A 16,641-nucleotide genomic window follows, 5' to 3' on the forward strand; every position below is an offset into this window, starting at 1 on the left:
TCTCAATTGCACTTCCTAGAAATAATATTATCAAGTGGTGGGTCTGCATGCATGAAGCTAGGCTCATCATGACTTGTACTTCTAGACTGCTGTTCTACTGAGAAAATTTGTCAATTTACTGAAATGACTCGTTGTGAAAAGCGTGGACTTATGTCTATGACACGTGCCCATCTCCTCTTTCAAAACTTTAGGAAAGCATCCATGCATATATCATGTATTTAGGAGAAAACACATTCATGTAACTGCATGTAGAGTGCCTTTTACAGTGACCCAGCTGGGTGAACCCTGGTAGTGGTTGAATATTGTAACACACCACATTGGATACCACTACTACACTGCAACCCCCATACGCTTCATGTTATAGGTCATTAAGACGATAGCGTAACCATTGCAAAGCTCATGCAGGAACTGGGCTACATACGAACCACCCATAAGAACCACAACTAAACCTAGACTGTATCCCTCACCTGCTGTCCTTGTCTGTATTGTCATTTATAAGTGGAATCCAATGGCTGGTCACCTAAAGGAAAACAAGATGGTGAAGATACAACATTACAAAAAAGCAAACATGAGTGTGAACTGGCTGATATCATAACATAATGTGCATACAGTACTTCAAGTACTATGGCTAAACTCACCTTCTCAATGGACTTCTTGTTGTTGACGGCGTACACTATGCAAATCACATTGGCCTGTAAAGGGAGCGACAACCATTACAATCTGGACTCGGCAGTAGTCTCAAATCTCGACACACATCTTTCTACAATACTGAACATTGATTCTAATATTACCTTCGATATCTCTGAAGACAACTGCTCATCTGTTTGTTCCGCCTCTGTGCGAGTTAAAACATGCAGTTAGTGATTTACAGGACAGTATTATTGTAGTAGTTTGGTGTACATGGCTTGAATGTACAATAACATGCTTACACCCATGGTTTGCATATTACAACAGAGATAAGGTACACATTATACGTGGCTCACAGCAGCTCACAGATCACTGCACCTGTACATAGCCCATCTATAATTAGCCCAAACAACTACCTCTTCCCCTACTGTATTTATTTTGCTACTTTGCACACTCATCTGTCAAATCTACCATTCCAGTGTTTTAATTGCTATATTGTATTTACTTCGCCACCATCGCCTTTACCTCTCTTATCTCACCTCATTTGCTCACATTGTATATAGACTTATTTTTCTACTGTATTATTGACTGTATGTTTGTTTTACTACATGTGTAACTCTGTGTCGTTGTATGTGTCGAACTGCTTTGCTTTATCTTGGCCAGGTCGCAGTTGTAAATGAGAACTTGTTCTCAACTTGCCTACCTGGTTAAATAAAAGGTGAAATAAAAAAATATAGCTACACTGTTAGTTACAGTTACAGTACCTGAGTAGTCTACTATGTGTGTAGGAACTCTCTCTGGGGTGACGTCTGCCGGTATGGTGATCTCTTCAGCCCGGTAGGGCACCTGTTACAAGGAACCAAGGATGACCATCATAAAGAGACACCAATGGGATACTCTACATAGGTAACGTACATTCTACATAGGTAATGCATGTATAACTGTTTATTAGTACTACTGCTGATCATCAAGACGTGCATCTCCCACGGGGAGTTATCCGTCTACCCGATACAACTCAAAGCACTCTCAGTTTGAGAAAAGTGCTTCCTTTGGCTGAATAGACATTCTTACTAAATCTATTTACTAAACACAGAGGTTCCAGGAAGCTTCTTTTACGTACCACCTGTGGGAACTCCTCGCTGACCAGGGACATGATCAGGGAAGTCTTCCCCACCTTGGCTGTCAGGGGGAGGGGAAAGACAAAGAGGAAGTCATATAGGCTGTGTGTCCCGCCTGGCAATGAGACTCTTTTCAATTCTAGATTTGGCAGAGGGAGAGGCAATTTGCTCAGCCTCACTTTATATTGCATAATTATCGTGTGCATGTAAAGTAACTGTTTTAGAGTTGCAGCCTGTCATGCATTCGTTTCTCTGCACACTTCAAACAGCATAGACAGCATGAAGAGATAGGCTTGCCTTGTACAAATTGGCAGTCTGTCTCTGTGCTTCACACACACACACACACACACACACACACACAAGGTGAGATAGAACATTTCACTGCAGCAGCGTCCTACACCAAGTTGCCTCTCAAATCTAAGACATGAGCATTGGGAATGGGCCAGAGAGAGCTACTTGACAGCTTACTAAATCCCGATAGGGCTTTGCTTTAGAAGGGAAGGGAATTGAATTTGGCAAATGGGAAAGATAGAGCCCTGGGTCCCTGTATACACAATTGGAGTGCATTTGGAAAGTATTCAGTCCCCTTGACTTTTTCCACATTTTGTTACGTTACAACCTTATTCTAAAATTGATTTTGCCCCTCATCAATCTACACATAATACCCCATAATGACAAAGCAAAAACAGGCTTTTAGAAAAATTTGCAAATGTATTAACGATAAACTGAAATATCACAGTTGAAGTCAGAAGTTTACATACACGTAGGTTGGAGTCATTAAAACCTGTTTTTCAACCACTCCACAAATTTCTTGTTATCAAACTATAGTTTTGGCAAGTCGGTTAGGACATCTACTTTGTGCGTAACAAGTAACTTTTCCAACAATTGTTTACAGACAGATTATTTTACTTAAAATTCACTGTATCACAATTCCAGTGGGTCAGAAGTTTACATACACTAAGTTGACTGTGCCTTTAAACAGCTTGGAAAATTCAAGGAAATGTCATGGATTTAGAATCTTCTGATAGGCTAATTGACATCATTTGAGTCAATTGGAGGTGTACCTGTGGATGTATTTCAAGGCCTACCTTCAAATTAGGTGCCTCTTTGCTTGACATCATGGGAAAATCAAAAGAAATCAAAAAATTGTATACCTCCAGTCTGGTTCATCCTTGGGAGCAATTTCCAAATGCCTGAAGGTACCACGTTCATCTGTACAAACAATAGTATGCAAGTATAAACACCATGGGACCACGCAGCCGTCTTACCACTCAGAAAGGAGACGTGTTCTGTCTCCTAGAGATGAACGTACTTTGGTGTGAAAAGTGCAAATCAAACCCAGAACAACAGCAAAGGACCTTGTGAAGATGCTGGAGGAAACAGGTAAAAAAGCATCTATATCCTATATCGACATAACCTGAAAGGCCGCTCAGCAAGGAAGAAGCCACTGCTCCAAAACCACCATTAAAAAGCCAGACTACGGTTTGGAACTGCATGTGGATATATTGAAGCAACATCTCAAGACATCAGTCAGGAAGTTAAAGCTTGGTCGCAAATGGGTCTTCCAAATGGACAATGACACCAAGCATAGTCAAATCAAATCAAATTCTATTTGTCAAATACACATGGTTAGCAGATGTTAATGCGAGTGTAGCGAAATGCTGGTGCTTCTAGTTCCGACAATGCAGTAATAACCAACTAGTAATCTAACCTAAAAATTCCACAACTACTACCGTATACACACAAGTGTAAAGGGATAAAGAATATGTACATAAAGATATATGCATGAGTGATGGTACAGAACGGCAGAGGCAAGATGCAGTAGATGATAGAGTACAGTATATACATATACATATGAGATGAGTAATGTAGGGTATGTAAACATTCTATTAAGTGGCATTGTTTAAAGTGGCTAGTGATACATTTTTCCATCAATTTCCATTAATTCCATTATTAAAGTGGCTGGAGTTGAGTCAGTATGTTGGCAGCAGCCACTCAATGTTAGTGGTGGCTGTTTAACAGTCTGATGGCCTTGAGATAGAAGCTGTTTTTCAGTCTCTCTGTCTCTGCTCTCTGTTTGATGCACCTGTACTGACCTCGCCTTCTGGATGATAGCGGGGTGAACAGGCAGTGGCTCGGGTGGTTATTGTCCTTGATGATCTTTATGGCCTTCCTGTGACATCGGGTGATGTAGCTGCCCTGGAGGGCAGGTAGTTTGCCCCTGGTGATGTGGTGTGCAGACCTTAATACCATCTGGAGAGCCTTACGGTTGCGGGCAGAGCAGTTGCCATACCAGGCGGTGATACAGCCCGACAGGATGCTCTCGATTGTGCATCTGTAGAAGTTTGTGAGTGCTTTTGGTGACAAGCCGAATTTCTTCAGCCTCCTGAGGTTGAAGAGGCGCTGCTGCGCCTTCTTCACAACGCTGTCTGTGTGGGTTGACCAATTCAGTTTGTCCTTAATGTGTACGCCGAGGAACTTAACTTTCCACCACTGTACCGTCGATGTGGATAGGGAAGTGCTCCCTCTGCTGTTTCCTGAAGTCCACAGTCATCTCCTTAGTTTTGTTGACGTTGAGTGTGAGGTTATTTTCCTGATACCACACTCCGAGGGCCCTCACCTCCTCCCTGTAGGCCGTCTCGTCGTTGTTGGTAATCAAGCCTACCACTGTAGTGTCGTCCACAAACTTGATGATTGAGTTGGAGGCGTGCATGGCCACGCAGTCGTGGGTGAACAGGGAGTACAGGAGAAGGCTCAGAACACACCCTTGTGGGGCCCCAGTGTTGAGGATCAGCGGGGTGGAGATGTTGTTACCTACCCTCACCACCTGGGGGCGGCCCGTCAGGAAGTCCAGTACCCAGTTGCACAGGGTGGGGTCGAGACCCAGAGTCTCGAGCTTGATGACGAGTTTGGAGGGTACTATGGTGTTAAATGCTGAACTGTAGTTGATGAACAGCATTCTCACATAGGTATTCCTCTTGTCCAGATGGGTTAGGGCAGTGTGGTTGCGATTGCGTCGTCTGTGGACCTATTGGGGCGGTAAGCAGGTAGGGTGGAGGTGATATGGTCCTTGACTAATCTCTCAAAGCACATCATGATGACGGAAGTGAGTGCTACGGGGCGGTAGTCGTTTAGCTCAGTTACCTTAGCTTTCTTGGGAACAGGAACAATGGTGGCCCTCTTGAAGCATGTGGGAACAGCAGACTGGGATAAGGATTGATTGAATATGTCCGTAAACACACCAGCCAGCTGGTCTGCGCATGCTCTGAGGACGCGGCTGGGGATGCCGTCTGGGCCTGCAGCCTTGCGAGGGTTAACATGTTTAAATGTTTTACTCACGTCGGCTGCAGTGAAGGAGAGCCCGCAGGTTTTGGTAGCGGGCCGTGTCAGTGGCACTGTATTTTCCTCAAAGCGAGCAAAAAAATGAGTTGTCTGTGAGCAAGACATCCTGGTCCGCAACGGGGCTGGTTTTCTTTTTATAATCCGTGATTGACTGTAGACCCTGCCACATACCTCGTGTCTGAACCGTTGAATTGCGACTCTACTTTGTCTCTATACTGACACTTCGCTTGTTTGATTGCCTTGCGGAGGGAATAGCTACACTGTTTGTATTCGGTCATGTTTCCGGTCACCTTGCCCTGGTTAAAAGCAGTGGTTTGCGCTTTCAGTTTCGCCTGAATGCTGCCATCAATCCACGGTTTCTGGTTTGGGAATGTTTTAATCGTTTCTGTGGGTATAACATCGCCGATGCACTTTCTAATGAACTCGCTCACCGAATCAGCGTATTCGTCAATGTTGTTGTTGGACGCAATGTGGAACATATCCCAATCCACGTGATCGAAGCAGTCTTGAAGCGTGGAATCAGATTGTTCGGACCAGCGTTGAACAGACCTGAGCGAGGGAGCTTCTTGTTTTAGTTTCTGTCTGTAGGCTGGAAGCAACAAAATGGAGTCGTGGTCAGCTTTTCTGAAAGGAGGGCAAGGGGAGGGCATTATATGCGTCGCGGAAGTTAGAATAACAATGATCCAGGGTTTTACCAGCCCTGGTAGCACAATCGATATGCTGATAGAATTCAGGGAGTCTTGTTTTCAGATTAGCCTTGTTAAAATCCCCAGCTACAATGAATGCAGCCTCAGGATGTGTGGTTTCCAGTTTACATAGAGTCAAATAAAGTTTGTTCAGGGCCATCAATGTGTCTGCTTGGGGGGAATATATACGGCTGTGATTATAATCGAAGAAAATTTCCTTGGTAGATAATGCGGTCGACATTTGATTGTGAGGATTTCTAAGTCAGGTGAACAGAAGGACTTGAGTTCCTGTATGTTGTTATGATCACACCATGTTTCGTTAATCATAAGGCATACCCCCCCGCCCCTCTTACCAGAAAGATGCTTGTTTCTGTCGGCGCGATGCGTGAAGAAACCAGCTGGCTGCACCGACTCCGTTAGCGTCTCTCGAGTGAGCCATGTTTCCGTGAAGCAAAGACCGTTACAGTCTCTAATGTCTCTCTGGAATGGTATCCTTGCTCGGATTTCATCAACCTTGTTGTCAAGAGACTGGACATTGGCGAGTATTATGCTAGGGAGTGGTGAGCGATGTGCCCATCTCCGGAACCTGACCAGAAGACCGCTTCGTTTGCCCGTTTTACGGCGACGTTGTTTAGGGTTGCCGGCTGGGATCCGATCCATTGTCCTGGGTGGAAGGCAAAACATAGGATCCGCTTCGGGAGAGTCATATTCCTGGTCTTAATGATGGTGAGTTGACATTGCTCTTATATTCAGTAGTTCCTGACTGTATGTAATGAAACCTAAGATTACCTGGGGTACCAATGTAAGAAATAACACGTAAAACAATACTGCATAGTTTCCTAGGAACGCGAAGCGAGGTGGCCATCTCTGTCGGCGCCGGACGTAGTAATAAAGTCAAGGTATTGGAGTGGCCATCACAAAGCCCTGACCTCAATCCCATAGAAAATTTGTAGGCAGAACTGAAAAAGCATGTGCGAGCAAGGAGGCCTACAAACCGGACTCAGTTACACCAGCTACAATGTGATTTTCTGGATTTTCTTTCTCATTTTGTCTGTCATAGTTGAAGTGTACCTATGATTAAAATTACAGGCCTCTCTCATTGTTTTAAGTGGGAGAACTTGCACAAGTGGTGGCTGACTAAATACTTTTTTGCCCCACTGTAATTGTCAGATTAGGTTAGAAAACACTGTAAAGTTTCCAAAACTGTCAAAATATTGTCTGTGAGTATAACAGAACTGATATTGCAGGCAAAAACCTGAGGAAAATCCAACAAGTGCCTAAGAGAAACGAATCTCCCTTTTCCATTGCATGCCTTCCCTCCATTTAAAGGGATATCAACCAGATTCCTTTCCCTATTGCTTCCACATGGTGTGAACAGTTTTTAGACAGTTTCAGGCTTTTATTCTGAAAAGTGAGCGAGAAGGATCACATTGCGTCCGTGGATGGCTGGGTGCCAGCAGAGTTTTGCATGCGCAACAGCTTAGAGCAGACATTTTCTCTCGCTCTCCTATTGAAAAAGCTACGGTCCGGTTGAAATATTATTGATTATTTATTGTAAAAACAACCTGAGAATTGATTCTAAAAAACGTTTGACATGTTTCTACAAACTTTATGGATACTATTTGGAATTTGTCTGCCCGTCATGACCTGCACGAGCCTGTAGATTTCTGAATAAAACGCTCCAACCAAATGGAGGTTTTTGGGTATAAAAATAATATTTTTCGAACAAAAGGAACATTTATTGTGTAACTAGGAGTCTCGTGAGTGCAAACATCCGAAGATCAAAAGGTAAGCAATTCATTTTATTGCTTTTCTGACTTTCATGACCAATCTACTTTGCTGCTAGCTGTTTGTAATGTTTTGTCTGCTGAGAGAGATGTCCTTACATAAACGCTTGGATAGCTTTTGCTGTAAAGCTTCTTTGAAATCTGACATGCCAGGTGGATTAAAAACAAGCTAAGCGGTGTTTTGCTATATTGCACTTGTGACTTTATGAAAATTAAATATTTTTAGTAATTTAATTTGAATTTGGCGCTCTGCAATTCAGCGGATGTTGACGAAAATGATCCCGCTAACGTGATGGGTGCGCCAAGAAGTTAAAGGCAATGCTATCAAATACTAATTGAGTGTAACTTCTGACCCACTGGGAATGTGGTGAAATAAATAAAAGCTGAAATAAATCACTCTACCATTATTCTGACATTTCACATTCTTTAAATAAAGTGGTGAGCCTAACTGACCTAAGACAGGGAATCTTTTGATCAAATGTCAGGAATTGTGAAAAACTGAGTTTAAATGTATTTGGCTAAGGTGTATGTAAGCTTCCGACTTCACCTGTAAGTATTCAGACCCTTTACTCAGTACTTTGTTGAAGCACCTTTGGCAGCGATTAGAGCCTTGAGTCTTCTTGGGTATGACGCTACAAGCTTGGCACACCTGTATTTGGGGAGTTTCTCCCATTCTTCTCTGCAGATCCTATCAAGCTCTGTCAGGTTGGATGGGGAGCGTTGCTGCATAGCTATTTTCAGGTCTCTCCAGAGATGTTTGATCAGGTTCAAGTCCGGGCTCTGGCTGGGCCAATCAAGGACATTCAGAGACTTGTCCCGAAGCCACTCCTGTGTTGTCTTGGCTGTGTGATTAGGGTCGTTGTCCTGTTGGAAGGTAAACCTTCGCCCCAGTCTGAGGTCCTGAGCGCTCTAGAGCAGGTTTTCATCAAGGATCTCCCTTGTACTTTGCACCGGTCATCTTTGCCTCCATCCTGACTAGTCTCCCAGTCCCTGCCGCTGAAAAACATCCCCACAGCATGATGCTTCACCGTAGGGACGGTGCCAGGTTTCCTCCAGACGTGATGCATGGCATTCAAGCCAAAGAGTTCAATCTTGGTTTCATCATACTAGAGAATCTGGTTTCTCATGGTCTGAGTGTTTAGGTGCCTTTTGGCAAACTCCAAGCGGGCGGTCATGTGCCTTTTACTAATGAGTGGCTTCCGTCTGGCCACTCTACCATAAAGGTCTAATTGGTGGAGTGCTGCAGAGATGGGAAAGCCTGCCAGAAGGACAACCATTTCCACAGAGGAACTCTGGAGCTCTGTCCGAGTGACCATCGGGTTCTTGGTCACCTCCCTAACCAAGGCCCTTCTCCCATGATTGATCAGCTTGGCCGGGTGGCCAGCTCTAGGAAGAGTCTTGGTGGCCACTGTGTTCTTGGGGACCTTCCATGCTGCAGAAATTTTTTGGTACTCTTCCCCAGATCTGTGCGTCAACACAATCATGTCTCAGAGCTCTACGGATAATTCCTTTGGCCTCATAGCATGGGTTTTGCTCTGACATGCACTGTCAACTGTGGTGTAGACAGGCGTGTACCTTTCCAAATCATGTCCAATCAATTGAATTTAAACACAGGCGGACTCCAATCAAGTTGTAGAAACATATAATCTCCATTCCATAATCAATGGAAACAGGTTGCACCTGAGCTCAATTTCAATGCAAAGGTTCTGAATACTTATGTAAATAAGGTGTTTTTTATTTTTAATAAATTTGCTAGCATTTCTAAAAACCCGTTTTTGTTTTGTCATTATTGGGTATTCTGTGGAGATTGCTGAGAATGTTTTATTTAATCCATTTTACAATAAGGCTGTAACCTAACAAAAAGTGGAAAAAGCCTAGGGGTCTTAATACTTTCCGAAGGCACTGTATAAGAAACCCTGTTATTAGAGAGAATCATACACATTGCCAAAAGTATGTGGACAACTGCTTGTCGAACATCTCATTCCAAAATCATGGGCATTAATACGGAATTGCTCCCCCCCGCTGCTGCTATAACTGCCTCCACTCTTTTGGGAAGGCTTTCCACTATATGTTGGAACATTGCTGCGGGGACTTGCTTCCATTCAGCCACAAGAGCATTAGTGTTCGATGCGGTTGAGGTCAGGGATCTTGCGCAGGCCAGTCAAGTTCTTCCACACCGATCTCAACAAACCATTTCTGTATGGACCTCGCTTTGTGCACAGGGGCATTGTCATGCTGAAAAAGAAAAGGGCCTTCCCCAAACTGTTGCCACAAAGCTGGAAGGGAATCATGCTCAGATCAAAGATTTTGCGATAGTAAAGTTTTGAAAAACGTATTTGTTATTCAAATTAAAAGCCCAGTGAATACTCACCTTTATTTAATGATTTAACTCCTACCGCTTGCGGGACATTTATTTTGAAGGCACGTATAAATAACTGCACGAGGACAGACAGTGACTGACAGGCTGACACACGTCACAGTTACAAATAGTAGCTAGCTAGAAATAGCTTTTTTCAAGAAAAGTAGACAATGAATGTAGAGTGTACATTGACAAAGCCTTCAAGGGCAAAGTACTCCTCCTGACCCGCCAAGTAGAAGCCAACAACCTCACCCACTTTCCAACACTACTAGTCTGTTCCCGATCAGATGACCAGCAGGAGAAGTTACGTTATACATCGCTGCTGCGCGCTTTGAACAGTGAGTTCTGGTCGTTTTGAGGATTTCAAAGTGTTGGAAAATGAAATGCTGTTGGTTTCCTCTCCTTTCACCTTCAGTGTGGATAACGCTCCCACTGACCTGCAACTTGAGCTTATCGATCTTCAGTCTGATGCAGTGATTGGAGAACTATTCAGAACAATGTCACTGACGAGGTTCTATGCATCTCTCGATGAACAAAACCTTCAGAAGATTAGGAGTCATGCTCAGCAGATGTTTGTTCTGTTTGGGTCAACCTATGTATGTGAACAGACATTTTCAGTGATGAAATATACAAGTCAAGGCACAGATCATCTCTTACCGACTCTCACCTCTGAGCCATCCTGCGCATAGCAAGGTCAGAAACTATACCTGACTTCACTGTTCTAGTCAAAGCCCATCAGAGACTTCACTCCTCACACTGATTGAGTAGTTTAAATGTAATGTTGAGCTCTCTCTTTCGTGTTTTTGTGCATACCCGTTAACAAGAGTTCTGTCCGTGGTGCTGAATGCACAGTGTACTTTTCCCTCCGTGTAATTCATTGCATGTTTAATAATGAAAATACCTACCAAAAGAAGAACATGAATGTGGTTTATTTCTGTGCATGTTAAAAAAGTAAAATAAGTAGCATATCTGGACGTGATTTACAGTAGATATATCTGTCACACATGATGTATAATCCTGTAATATGATTCTGGCATGCAATGGCAAAAATATATTCTAATGTTGCCCTGCATGGAAAATAATCCCCAGGACTGGTCTAGAAAGTCATTTTATACTGTAGCGTTAAGATTTCCCTTCACTGGAACTCCATAGCCCAAACCATGAAAAACAGCCCAGACCATTATTCCTCTTCCACCAAACTTTACAGTTGGCACTACCCAGATTCGACCGTGGGACTGCCAGATGGTGATTTATCACTCCAGAGAACGCATTTCCACTGCTTCATAGTCCAATGGTGGCGAGCTTTATACCAGTCCAGTCGACGCTTGGTATTGCGCATGGTGATCTTAGGCTTGTGTGCGGCTGCTCGGCCATGGAAACCCATTTCATGAAGCTCCGACAAACAGTTATTGTGCTGACATTGCTTGCAGAGGCAGTTTGGAACACGGAAGTGAGTGTTGCAACTGAGGACAGAAGATTTTCACGCGCTTCAACCCTCGGTGGTCCCGTGCTGAGAGCTTGTGTGGCCTACCACTTCAGAATAGGCCATTCTACTGCCAATGTTTGTCTACGGAGATTGTATGGCTGTGTGCTTGATTTTATTCACCCGTCAGCATAGGGTGTGGCTGAAATGGCCAAATCCACTAATTTGAAGGGGTGTCCACATACGCTACATGGCCAAGAGTATCTTTAAAGTGGACAGGTGCTGCCTAGGAGAGTCGGCAGTGTAGCCTAGTGGTTAGAGCGTTGGACTAGTAACCGGAAGGTTTCAAGTTCAAACCCCTGTCGTTCTGCCCCTGAACAGGCAGTTAACCCAATGCCGGTCATTGAAAATAAGAATTTGTTCTTAACTGACTTGCCTAGCTAAATAAAGGTAAAATAAAAAAAGAGTGAATGCTTTGAACACACCAACTAAAGCTGACATTTAGCTAGAGCAAATTGCTTAGATAGCATGCATTCATATGACAAACATGTCATGTGGACAGGCAGTCAACACCAAATTCAGATGGTAAATAGCCAATGTCACTTGGATCTAAACATCAAATGACTTAGGATACTAGCTAGATAGCTATGTTATGACACTACTAGCTGAGTAGTGTAGTTAACATCGTGGTGTGTGGTAGTGTAACGTTAGCTTTAAAACTGAATGAACCTAGTGGAACACAGCTAGCTAGATAACTTTACTCCTCCGAGTCCTTTCATCAGCATCACGCGCTCCTCCAGCTGTCTGTCATGCATGCAGGTTCGGGCTCGACAGTAAAACAGAACTACAAAGTAGACTAAAACAAATCCACTTACGCTCTCCCACCAGTAATATTCTGACGTCCTTCCGCATCTTCACCACTATTGAAGACCAACTCTGCAAATTCGTTCATGAAATCATTTATGCTCTCGTGTGGTTGAATACAGCCAGCCAGCGTTCAGCTATCTGGCCTGGCTTACGTTTGCATTTTCCCAGTTGAGCTTTACCAACATAAACCTAACTGACACCGCGCTGCGTTCGTAGTAAATACCCTGCACTGAACGATATTACCGAACGGCTCCTTTGAAAGAATTAACCTCTCAGACATAAATCTTAGATGCTCCTGTCGACATTGATATTATTAGTCATTCTTCTGCACGCAAACTTGAATGATACGACCGCTCAAGCTAGCCTGAACCTGAAGTTACGACCCGCCTCCGACGAGGCGCGCGAGGGGACAAATATTGTACAGCTACTACAACGCAAAACTCCATGCATTCTTTGGGTGAAATAAAAAAGCAACATATAAACATATAGGTGTTTGTCATTTTATTTTGACATCTAATAGGAATATTGTGCTAAATATATTCATTACTAAATATTTTGTTTTATTTATCTCATTGATAAACAGACAACTCTTTATGTTGTCCCCATCCTCACATCACCTTATGACACCCAAGGAGGAAAGGACAGAGCATTGTTTAGCTTCAGCCCAAACAGCCAGAAGACTGGCCTCACTGGCTCTGTGAATCCCTCCTCCACACAATGCAGCAGAGTCTGACTGTCAGACAGGCTATAAAACGACAAGGTCCCATTTGTCACATCCAGAGCCAGTCTAACGATACTGGGGCAGCCATGTTTGATAAACACCCCTATGTTATCGTGCCAGTAGCACAGCTTGTCCCTGCTCCACTCCAGGCACCAGGAGTTGGCTGTGCGACCCAGCTGATCTCTGCGGCCAATGCTGGGGTAGGAAACCCCGACAGCCCAGCCCACGCTCGCCGACGTATCCACGTCCCAATAGTGGCAGCCTTCACTGAACTCCTGCTCCGCCATCCACTGGCTGATGTCAAAGCGGCCGTCGTGGTATGCGGAGGACGTCCTCTTGGTCACCACTTTGTGCTCATTGGGTAGAAAGGTCAGGCACCTGTGGCCCTGGGCTGGGTTGAAGGTGAGCCAGGAGAAGCTGGCCCCAGGCAGGGGATGGGGTGGAGGGGCGAAGCCTGCTGACAGACATGGCCCGATATGGACAAAATGTTAGCTTGAAGTCATTAGATGAATGTACTAACGTTTTCAGCCTACTGTATATGACCATGATGGAGAAAAGTACCTAACTGTCATACTTGGGTAAAAGTAAAGATACCTTAAAGGAAATTTTCACCCAAAAACTATATTTTGGTATTTGTTTCATTAGTTCATTGTTGACAAAGTCCCACAATGTTTTGCTTGTCAGCAAATACAGAAATCATCCCTGTATGATGCATTTTGCAAATATCAAAAGATAGTTTTTGGGTGGAGTTTTCCTTTAATAGAAAATGACTGAAGTAAAAGTGAAAGTCACCCAGTAAAATACTACTTGAGTAAAAGTAAAAAATTATTTGGTTTTAAATATACTTAAGTATCAAAATTAATAGTAATTGCTAAAATATACTTAAGTATCAAAAGTAAAAGTATAAATCATGTCAAATTCTTTATATTAAGCCAATAGCTAGGGGCACACTCCAACGTCATTTACAAACAAAGTATGTGTTTAGTGAGTCCACCAGATCAGAGGCAGTAGGGATGACCTGGTTTGTTTTCTTGATAAATGTGTGAATTGGACCATTTTCCTGTCCTGCTAGTATTTTTATTCAAGTACTTTACACCACTGGTATCTGATGTACTCTAATGACACAGATATCGTTGAATGGCTATACTGTATATAGGCTACCCCATCTAGTGGTTGATTGGTGAAAACAGAACATTATATTTAGAGTATTCAGTACATTATAAGGAGTAATATTCAAATGAGGCTCGAGAATAGGACAAATTCTACAGTCTACCTTCAGCACTGTATCTGTCATTTGAGGGAGGGGAGATGGGCAACTCCTGAACCCGGCCATCATGGGAGGCTGTTACATCAGGACACCGGTCATCTGTCACTTCTGAGCTTGTGTAATTTATAACAACAGGGTCCTCCATCTATATGACAAGATAACACAACACAGGAGTATGAACATTATCTTTAAAAAATATCATATTTAAAAAAGAATACTGACTAAGGAGGAAGTTGTAGCCTACTGTAAATACTGTATCGGGAATGTTTACCTGTTGCTGTTGTATAGTACTTCCAAGCACAGATGGTCTGTTGATATCAGTCTGTTGTGAGTGTGAGGCCACACATTCTTCAGCTTTATCCTTATTGAAGTCCTGACAATTATATAATGTAATATAATATAATACAATTAAACTATTTCTACTATTTGATAACTAGTATAAAGTTATTTACAGTTGTGCACTTGTTTATGGTAAAATATAAAAAGTGAATCCTTCAACCTGATTCATTCCTATTTAAAATTGCGTGTTATTATCGACGTTGATCGTGACAGGAGTCAATAAGCCTAGTCTGTTCATTTAAGAAATATATATATAATAACTTACTGCTTCCATTTCATGTCCTTTTGTAAATTCTTCAGTGGATGCAAAACGTTTATGGTCGTAATGAACATCCACGATGTTACAAAGTGTAACATTTTTATACAGTTTAAAACCTGGTCGAATTTTTCCTCTGCAATCGGGACAATCCTTCTTCGTCTTCGCTCTTCCACGTAGACAATCCTCTAAACATTTCATGCAATAACTGTGGCCACAAGTTAAAGTCACTGGATCAGTGAAAATGTCAAGGCATATTGAACATGTGAGATATTTTCCTATATCTGTAAGAAGTTCTTCAAGTAGTAACGCCATTGCGGTTCGGTGTGTAGGCTGTAATGCCTGAATTGAAACCGAAAGTACAGTAAAACGGGATTTTCCCTCTCAAAGAACAAATACATGTATCTAATTCATGAAAAAACACCTAATTAATTATCTCTCTCTTTCTGTGTGTGTGTTTGAAAGCAGGGAAATATAGTGTGTGTGTCTTGAGGCTGATGCTCATTGCTGAGAGGTGTAATGAGAATATGTCAATGAATGCAACTGTAGGCTTGTCGTGTATAACGTCTGTTGGTTGTATTATAATTGTTAAAAAATTAGACACTTTCCAAGCCTGCCATTTTTCTGGTTAATATATTCACTCACCTCAAAACTGTCTCTAACCAGAAAATGCTTTCCTACTGAAAGCATGGTTGCATTGCCACCTGATTAATTTTTTTGCCCAACCTGGTATTCTCAAGTGTAGGATGTGCAGATCACCCTCCTTTTTTGCTTTAAAGGTTCAGTGGAGTCAAAAACGCGATTTAAATGTTTTATATATATTTCCACAATAAATGGTTGGAGTAAAATTGTGCAGTTGTGAAAATTTAAATAATGCCCCTTTAGTGTAAGAGCTGTTTTAAAAGACCGCCTGCAATTTCTGCCTGTTTTGGTGGGATGGAGTTTTGGCCTGGCTAGTGACGTCACCAAACGGTAAATGAGTTAATAGACCAATAAATAAGACAGTTCCAAACCTCTCTGCCAATAACAGGTCGTTTTCAGTTTTCTTCTCCCACTCAGGCCACTCCTAGCATAATTGTTGCATAATTGTTTTTTAAAAAAAAACGTTTTAATTGAAACAATTATAATAAGGTACATAACTGTTATCAGAAATGATTTGATATTGTGAAAAGCTGCATTGGACCTTTAAGGTAATCAGAGTGGTCTTACATTGGACCTTTAAGGTAATCAGAGTGGTCTTACATTGGACCTTTAAGATAATCAGAGTGGTTTTACACATTTGGTACAGTGTTCACTTTCCGCTTCACAATATTGCCATCATTGTACATTTTCCATGGTGTCAATGTCACAGTTGCCCCCCTGTTGACTTCGTTGCCTTGGTTGTCTCACTTATGAGTTGAAAGTCAATCAGTGGTTTATTGACGAGTACTGAAGTTGAACTGCTAAACCCCCGCATTTGTGGTTGCATTCTATGACATTTGATGATAATTCCATATCTGTAAAGTGACTATGAAAGTGACCCTCATTAGACATAATTATATTGTGGTTCCAATGGAGATTCAGAACACATTCAAATGAAATGCAAATAAAGTTTACTGAAAACCAAAATAGATTGGTTCGGGGTGGGGGCAGGTCAGGTTGGGATGGGGGGGTGGAGTGTGAAGAAGGATGAAGAAAGGAGATGAGAAACAGAAGCATGTTGTGGGTGACGTCAGCAGTGAGGCTCTCAACCACCTGGATGTCCTCCATAATTCATTTCATTTAACAATAATCCTCCCACCGGGATTTCAGAAAAAACATGGAATATATTTTAAGTTTCAGGAATTTTACAACCCAAGTTGCACCATTG

General features: G+C 42.5%; 2 protein-coding genes across 3 annotated transcripts in view; both read right to left on the reverse strand.

Moving 5' to 3' along the window:
- Positions 1-12,612, reverse strand: part of LOC139424562 (mitochondrial Rho GTPase 1-A-like) — a 35,501-nt gene extending 22,889 nt beyond the window's left edge. Inside the window, exons 1-6 of one of the 2 annotated variants that reach the window (XM_071176534.1) lie at positions 12,218-12,612; positions 1,748-1,806; positions 1,392-1,473; positions 792-835; positions 639-692; positions 468-520 (exon numbers count right to left, since the gene is read on the reverse strand). In XM_071176534.1, the coding sequence (XP_071032635.1) occupies positions 468-520; positions 639-692; positions 792-835; positions 1,392-1,473; positions 1,748-1,806; positions 12,218-12,254 (329 nt within the window). In that variant the 5' untranslated portion in view covers positions 12,255-12,612. The remainder of the gene's footprint in view (positions 1-467; positions 521-638; positions 693-791; positions 836-1,391; positions 1,474-1,747; positions 1,807-12,217) is intronic. The other variant, XM_071176533.1, reaches the window with a different exon arrangement.
- LOC139424563 (E3 ubiquitin-protein ligase RNF135-like) lies at positions 12,218-15,145 on the reverse strand. The gene is made up of 4 exons (XM_071176535.1): positions 14,802-15,145; positions 14,469-14,570; positions 14,204-14,342; positions 12,218-13,384 (listed from the first exon to the last, which is right to left on the reverse strand). Exons 1-4 carry the CDS (start codon positions 15,105-15,107, stop codon positions 12,828-12,830), a joined length of 1,104 nt encoding a protein of 367 aa, XP_071032636.1. The 5' UTR covers positions 15,108-15,145; the 3' UTR covers positions 12,218-12,827.
- Positions 15,146-16,641: the final 1,496 nt, after the last annotated feature.

Source organism: Oncorhynchus clarkii, chromosome 13 (genome assembly GCF_045791955.1).
Source record: "Oncorhynchus clarkii lewisi isolate Uvic-CL-2024 chromosome 13, UVic_Ocla_1.0, whole genome shotgun sequence".
In the NCBI taxonomy this organism is placed as follows: domain Eukaryota; kingdom Metazoa; phylum Chordata; class Actinopteri; order Salmoniformes; family Salmonidae; genus Oncorhynchus; species Oncorhynchus clarkii.

Excerpts from the sequence above, each read along its gene's own strand:
- LOC139424563 (XM_071176535.1), bottom strand. The coding sequence starts at position 15,107 with ATGGCGTTACTACTTGAAGAACTTCTTACAGATATAGGAAAATATCTC. Across the intron at positions 14,571-14,801 it reads AAGGACATGAAATGGAAGCA|GACTTCAATAAGGATAAAGC; the intron begins GTAAGTTATTAT and ends TATAATTGTCAG. Across the intron at positions 14,343-14,468 it reads GTACTATACAACAGCAACAG|ATGGAGGACCCTGTTGTTAT; the intron begins GTAAACATTCCC and ends CTTGTCATATAG.